General features: G+C 42.1%; 1 protein-coding gene across 1 annotated transcript in view; it reads left to right on the top strand.

Moving 5' to 3' along the window:
* The window catches only part of LOC101630236 (EGF-like module-containing mucin-like hormone receptor-like 2), a 47,762-nt gene extending 40,392 nt beyond the window's left edge, over window positions 1-7,370 (top strand). The window contains exons 9-14 of the mRNA XM_004688227.2: window positions 2,777-3,001; window positions 3,279-3,514; window positions 4,745-4,811; window positions 5,072-5,163; window positions 6,961-7,129; window positions 7,214-7,370. Of these exons, the coding sequence (XP_004688284.1) occupies window positions 2,777-3,001; window positions 3,279-3,514; window positions 4,745-4,811; window positions 5,072-5,163; window positions 6,961-7,129; window positions 7,214-7,360 (936 nt within the window). The 3' untranslated portion in view covers window positions 7,361-7,370. The remainder of the gene's footprint in view (window positions 1-2,776; window positions 3,002-3,278; window positions 3,515-4,744; window positions 4,812-5,071; window positions 5,164-6,960; window positions 7,130-7,213) is intronic.
* The last annotated feature ends 265 nt before the right edge of the window (window positions 7,371-7,635 follow it).

Below are 7,635 nucleotides of genomic sequence, written 5' to 3'. Positions count from 1 at the left end.
AAAAAAAAAAAAAAAACAACTCAAGGCAGATAATTTACATCACAGAAATAGACTTTTGCTTCCTAAGACCAGTCTTTCCCTTCTCAATTTTTATAAGAGACTTCGGATGGCCGGACTGAGTTGTTTCTGGAACCATATCTTTGCTCCAGTTAATAGCCCACTTATAATACAAAGCTAGTCTAATTCCTTAAATGGCTTTCTTCATCTCAGCCATTTTAATTGGTATGTATTTCTTCTGGATTTATGTGAATTCTTTGTATATTAGAGAAATTAGGTTTTTTTTTGTGTGTGACAATGGCAAAAATTCTCCAAATTTAGTGTGCATGAAGAATACATGAAGGGCTTATTAATTATTTTAAATATGTTATTAGGATGACTGAAATACTATAGATTTAAAACATTGGAAATAATGCCCAAGTTCCATTTATCCAGATATACCAGAGTCAAGTACTTTATATCCATTTCCTTTATATTCACACCACCTCTTTCTACTTCCCTGCCTCCCTCTTAACTTTTTCCCTTGAAATGGAATTGCTATTTTTTTAAATTTAATTTCTTTAAAAATTTATTTTCTTTATTTATGCATATAAGAACTGGGGTTTAGGGCAGAAGTGGGGGGTTGAAAGGATTCACCGGAGACAGAGTGGGCAGCAGAACAAGCAGATTGACGGAGGTAAACTGGTTAGGGGAGTGAGAGCAAGACCACAGAGTTGAGCCATGCCTTGTGAGTCATTGATGTTGCAGTGGCTGGCAATAGTTTGATAGTGCTGAGACTTAACCACTGATCATGCTGGGCCACCAGGGAGGCCCAGAATTGCTATTTTTCATTCACTCATTTTTAAAAAAGTTTATTTATTTATGCATACAGAGGTGGGGTACAGGCCAGAGGAGCAGGGGCAGTGAGAGGATTCACCAGAGACAGAGTGGGGAGCAGAACAGCCAACTGTTGAAGTATACTGCTGAGGGGATCATGCCATATGGAACTCCTCTGGGTTGGGGGTCAAACTCATGCTGAAGTGGCTTTAGCTTTTTAGTGCTGTGCTTTAACCCACTGTGCCACCAGGGAGGGCCCTCATTCATTTACTTTTAAGATTTATTTATGTATACATGAACTGGGGTATAGGTCAGAGGTGTGGGGTATGTGTGTGTGTGAGAGAGAGGATTCACCAGAGACAGAATGAAGAGCAGAGCAGGTAGATCCTCTGAAATACACTGCTGAGGCAAGTAGCATTGGGAGCAGGAGAGGTCTGCTGTGCCATGTGGGTCACCTCCCAGGTCTGGGATGGAACATGTGCTGCAGTGGTTATTAATAGCTTTCATAGTGCTGCACGTAAAATATCTTTAACCTGTGGCACCAGCAGGGAGGGCCTGGAATTGTTATTTTAAAAATTCTTCTCATGTGACACAAGCTATGTGACGGCTATCGTCTGACAGATTCCGGGTAGCTTGGCAAAAGCTCTGAAAAATCAGACTTTCCACTCCTAACTTATGTTATGACCTCCCTTTTTTGTATAATCGTAATATCAAAATATTCTGAGCAACTTTCAGCTTACAATTGGATTGCCTCAGCCGCATAAGGCCTGCCTGCCCTGACAAGCAAGCACTGCACCAGAGTGAGAAATTCCTCTGAAGTCAAAAGTGACTTAACAACTGGCTGATCAATAAAAAAGCAAAAGGGCTGTTTCTGCAGAGTCTCTCACTGCCAGATGGAGGAAAACTCAAATCTTATCATTCTACTGTCTCACCTAGCCTTCTATTCAGCTTCTACAGAATTACTCAAACTTTCTACTATCTGGCTTTAGATATGGAAAATCATCCAGGTTGCCTGTTTTAGAGCTAGTCTAGTTTTTTACCTACTACACTTCAGAGCAATCCACAAAAGTCTTCTGGCTAGTCTTTCAGGATTCTACTACCTAGTCTTTAGATAAGGAAATTCACCTATGTTTCCTATTCAGAGCAAATTATGCTTTCTACTACTGTCTGGACCTCAAGGAAACTCACTTAAAACCGTTTAGCAAGTTTCTTCAAAGAACTTTTCTGAAACTTGATTAGCAAGAAATTTCCTCTTCCTGCCTCCCAAGATGTTTCAGGTAGAAAAAAACCATCAAATAATAGATAAGGTTTAAAGGACTTTATTCTTATCTATCTTCACTATAGTAATATTAGTCTTAAACTTTGAGCACCTATGTACCGGTTTCTTAACCTTGATTTTAGAATGTTATAATCTCAAGTAAAGGTCAAAGGACCCCAGACCATTCTTAGAAAAAAGGTGATTGTGATCTCGGCCCCTTTCATATGCTAATGTCATCCCCTGCCTGCTTGAAATGTATAAAATAAACCTCTGCTGAAGGCAGAGCAGGAAGATTTGCACCCAACTCTGACTCCCCTGTCTTCCTCACTCCCTCTCCCCCTCTTGGAATCTCTGCAAACTGACGCCTTCCCATTTTAGGGTCCTGCCTGTGTTGCCTCCAGACACCTCAAAAGTTGGAGCTGGTCTCCTACACTCATGGCTTCAAGATTATCTATGACAAGAGAGGTGTGGTATGGAGGGACAGAGTACAGTGCACTCTGTGGAGGACTGTGGGTGCTTCCATGGTGGGAGGCTACAGCGACAACCCAAGGAGGGAAATCCTGTACTGTCAATACATTAGCAAGGAAAAATAAAAATAATTAAAAGAGGATTACATAAAATAAGAGGCAGGGGAACTTGGATTTTGTTGTCTTGTACTTGAAAGTGAAAGTGAAAATGGTTAGTGGCATTGCCACAGAGCAGTAGGTGACTGTCATCTCTGCTACGTCCCAGGGGGAGGATCCTGTGCTGGCTGTGATCACCTACGTGGGACTGAGCCTCTCTCTGCTCTGCCTCTTCCTGGCCGCCATCACTTTCCGGCTGTGCAAAACCATCCAGAACATCAGTACCTCCCTCCACCTGCAGCTCTCACTCTGCCTCTTCCTTGCCCATCTGCTCTTCCTCACGGCCATTGACAGAACTGAAATCAAGGTAGTGACAGTGCCCCAGGGGATTGCCAGCCCTCCCTCTGGGAGCTCTGGAGTTGGAGCCTTGCTATAATGTACATTTAAATGAAATAGCCCTGGACCCTGGGGAAGGTTGTGGGGGTGAAGGGTCAATTTCACACTGACAGGTGCAAGTGGAAGACAGCCCCTCTCTTGACAGCTCCTTCCTATACCTCAGCACTGTTTCCAGTGGCAGGGAGCAGAGAGGTCCTGGGGCCGCATTCTACTGCACGACCCCTCCTGAGGATGCCCTCCCTCCCCAGGTCCTGTGTGCCACCATTGCAGGGACCCTACACTACCTGTACCTGGCCTCCTTCACCTGGATGCTGCTGGAGGGCCTGCACCTCTTCCTCACTGCGCGCAACCTGATGGTGGTCAACTATGCCAGTGTGAACAGGTTCATGAAGAAGTTTATGTTTCCGGTGGGCTATGGAGTCCCAGCTGTGATTGTGACCATTTCCGCAGCATCCAGGCCTGACCTTTATGGAACAGCTGCCCGGTGAGTGCAAAATCCCACTGGCATTCCTTTGTTCCATGACCATGGCCATTTTGGAACCAATAACACTATGTAGAGCAACACCAGGTAATAATCCTTAGGGCATCATTATCTTTCAATAGTATTGTTATTAAGGAGAATATATTTCTGCCCTTGAAATAACAAAGAGGAAATTGAAAGGAGTGTTTAGGACTTCATGAAAAAAAATCTAACTTGTACTTAATCATTATCTTATAGGATATTCTAGTTTTTGATTTGGAAAAGTAGAACCCATTTAGGTAATCAAAACAGTAGTCTATTTATAGTTTAGACTTACAAGGTGCCTAATTACTGTCAGGCATTTTTTAACCATTTTTTAAATTGTTGATTTAATTCTCACATCACAATATGAAGCAGATACTATTGTTTACTCTGTTTTATAGATGAACACATAAAAGCACAAATCTTTAAATAAATGTCTTAAAGTCCATTTATGTATAAGTTGCAAAATGAGGGGATGATGGGATTTGTAGTTCCTGGACTCTTGATGACTTTGGTCTGGAATGGGGTGGAGTCTGCAAAACCTGTGTGGAGTTTGTTCAGGGTATGCTTTCCCTCTAACACTCAGTCTTATCAGAGTTTGGAAGATTGTTTTTGGATAGGTTATTTTCAGTTTGTTTTGTGGCTTTGGGAAATTTGAGTTTTAAAATTGTTGGTTTTAGTTGTTTTCCATAAACATGTTTTTGCTTTTGAATAATAGCTACTTCACAGAAGTACTCATGCCCCCACTGAGGAAATTACTCTCCCAGATTCTGCACTCAGCCACAGCATTCACACACACCAGCTTTGTTCTTTTCAGGTGTCATTTTGGACACATCATTTCTTCCTTGTTTCCATTCTTCTCGGTGTATTCTTCTCAAATATTCTGCTTCCTGCTTTACTATCAATTCTACTCTGATGTTGCAACTTGAAGGAAAGCTTTCACTGTTTGTTAGTAAAGTCTGACTTCTAGGTTCTCTGTGTATCACTTACTGTTCCCCGATACCCTTCAACCATACTGGACTTGTAACACAAAGCAACTTCCTGTCAGGGAGAATGATCCCATTCAATGCTCCTCTCCCTTTCATGGAGATGTATCAGTTACCAAAGCACTCAAGGACATTTGGGCCCAACTAGCCCTTTTTTATACCCACTACACTCTTCCCCTTCTGTTAACCTCCATACCAATACAGGTTTTTGCTCTCTCTTGTCCAGTTGCTGGCTTCACACAGAGAAGGGATTTATATGGGGCTTCCTTGGACCAGTCTGTGCCATCTTCTCTGTGAGTGATGATGTTAGAGCATCCTTAATGCTCAACTGGGGTCACTGGAAGAGCAGAATTGCAATGGGGAAGGTGATTGTATCAAGATGTGTCCCCGGGTTGTTATGGGTTTGGTTTTATGAGGCTACTCCTAAAACTATAAACATCAAAACTGTTACTAAACATGAACACTATGGATATTTGAAGTTGATATTGAATTAGCTGGGATAGAGATAATAGGTTGGAATTTTATTGAATAAAATTTGTGTTGTTTTCTGAAGGTCAATATAGTTTTCTTTCTGATGGCACTCTGGATTTTGAAAAACAAACTCTCTTCCCTCAACAGTGACGTGTCCACCATCCAGAACACAAGGTAAGCTAGAAAGGGGTGACAACCATGTAGACATGTGAGGGCCCAGGAGCACAAAGCATGAGCATCAATATTCCTGATGTCCCTTTTCAAGGTGGTTCTGAGGGAACCCAGATGTAACTTGTTCGTGGCAGACTGGTGTGTTTTTTGGCATGTGCTGCTGGCACCCCAGCCAGACATTTCCTCTCCAAGCCCATCTTGTGCATCTGCCTGCGACAGAAGGAATTGACATTGACTGATAAACATGATTTGGACTTTTGTCAGCTGTCCTCAGCAAGAGGGCCAAGAATACTTATGTTCCCATGTAGCATTAGAAAAATCTGTGAGTGTCCCACAATCCTGTCTGCACTTTCTTAACCCACCCTCAGATTAGTCTTTTGACTACAGACCTTGTCATAGGAAAAATTTGAGGCAGCATCACATCTAGAAGGCTTGAGCAGCCTTTGCTCTAGGAAGCACTGAGTAAATGTAATGCTTTTTAGTATATTTTCTTATCATTAGCTTTTAAAAATTTGCATGCCCTTATTCATTTACATTGATCATTTGGAAGACTATGAGGCTTAGGAAATAGAAAACTTGACTTGTTACTTAAATGATTTTTCTTTAGGTATTATTTTTGTTAGGTAACATGTTTTGGGCCACTATATGATTTAGAAGTAGCAGTTCACAGCACCCCAGATGCTTGTTGCCACATGGCACCCACTACCAGAACACTCATAATCCTCCCCCACAGGCCACTGGGTCCCCTCCACACTTTGCGCACATGGTGCCTCAGTGCTACAGTCATCTCTAGTATATGTTTGTGGTCCTTTTTACTCCTCTATAGTCCATGCATGAGTGAAATTACCCGAAATTTGCTTTTCTCCATTGGCTCATTTCACATGTCAGAATCTCTTCCAGTTCATTCATGTTGAAAATAGCAAGAGTTTCTTTTTCTTTTTAAATAACTGAATAGTATTCTGTTGTTTTTGTATACACAGCTTAATCCACTTGCCTGCCATTGGACACTTAAGTTGTTCCCAAAATCTGGCTATTGCAAATAATGCTTCAATGAAGACAGAAACTCTATAACCCTTGCAGTATTGTTTTTGTATTTTTCTTGTCTCAACATCAAATTTTAAAACAAATGTATTTTATAGTTTTTTACTTTATTCTTCCTTTTTGTGCAATGTATGCCTTCTCTCTCAGGTGACCTTCTATAGAATTCCCACCTGCAGTGCACCCATGTACCATCACCACAGTCGCTTGTGGTCTTCCCTTTATGCTTTGAAACTTCACACTCCTCCTCCCATACCGAATGTTTCTGATATGTAGTCACCCATTAATTTTGTTCTTTAATTTATTAAATTACTTATTCCCATGATCCCTTATTCAGTTCCCCTACATTCCTCCTGTAAGTGAAGACATCCAATATTTTCCTTTTTCCTTCTAACTAATATCACTAAGCATAATCCCTTCTAACTCCTGTTTTTGCATTTTTTGGTGGGGGTAGATACTCAGATGTGGAATGATCCAAGTGCCAGCACAAAGCTTGATAGTACTTCCTCAGTTTGCTGGCCAAATGAAATTATGATTATCCAAGGATCATCATAAAAAATTTGACACTACTTTATAAAATGTCACTCAACTGAATAAAAATGCCATTGAGGGTAATAACTGATCATGAAATATGAAAGCTGATCACAACTCATTCTGAGAATTCATCAGCAATGGAGGGGTAGGGCCATGGGGTGGAGAAGAAAATGACTTAGAAAGTGCTGTTCCTGGTAAATCATGTATCCCCTTACTTCTCTCACCCAGAATGCTGATATTTAAAGCTACTACTCAGGTCGTCATCTTGGGATGCACATGGTGTCTGGGAATCCTGCAGGTGGGTCCGGGTGCCCAGGTCATGGCCTACCTGTTCACCATCATCAACAGCCTGCAGGGCGTCTTCATCTTCCTGGTCTACTGCCTCTTCAGCCAGCAGGTACTACTGGACATCCCCCACTGAGGACTCTTCCAGCCTCGCCTCTCTCAGTGAGCTGCCTCAGAGCATGCTTTTTCCCTGCAGGTCCGGGAGCAATATGGAAGATGGTGCAAAATGGTCAGGAAGTTGGGAGCTGAGTCTGAGAGCTACACACTCTCCAGCAGGGTCATTTCTGATGCCTCCAAACCAAGCATGGTAAGGTCACAGGTTGCGCCCAGAGCCCTTCACTAATTGAACCACTTGAACAGCATATAGCTGCTACACTGGACAGTCTGGGCATATAGAAGGCGATACCCTTAGGTGATGCTCCCTGGTTTACTCTTGTACCCACTGGAAGGTGTGTGCTCATCATGAGTGCTGTTGCTCAACTTTCAAGCTCCCTTCACTATTGTGTACCACTATCTTCTTAATTACCACACTCATAGGACACCCACATTATGTGACCAAGTAAATGAGCTCTTAGATTTCCTGGTGAGAAGATAAAATACTAACACTATGAGTGGGAA

The sequence above is a fragment of the Condylura cristata genome, unplaced genomic scaffold, assembly GCF_000260355.1.
Source record: "Condylura cristata isolate star-nosed mole 26May11 unplaced genomic scaffold, ConCri1.0 scaffold00024, whole genome shotgun sequence".
Taxonomy (NCBI): domain Eukaryota; kingdom Metazoa; phylum Chordata; class Mammalia; order Eulipotyphla; family Talpidae; genus Condylura; species Condylura cristata.
Note: the sequence above shows the minus strand (reverse complement) of the source record. Positions and strands in the feature narration are given on the sequence as shown.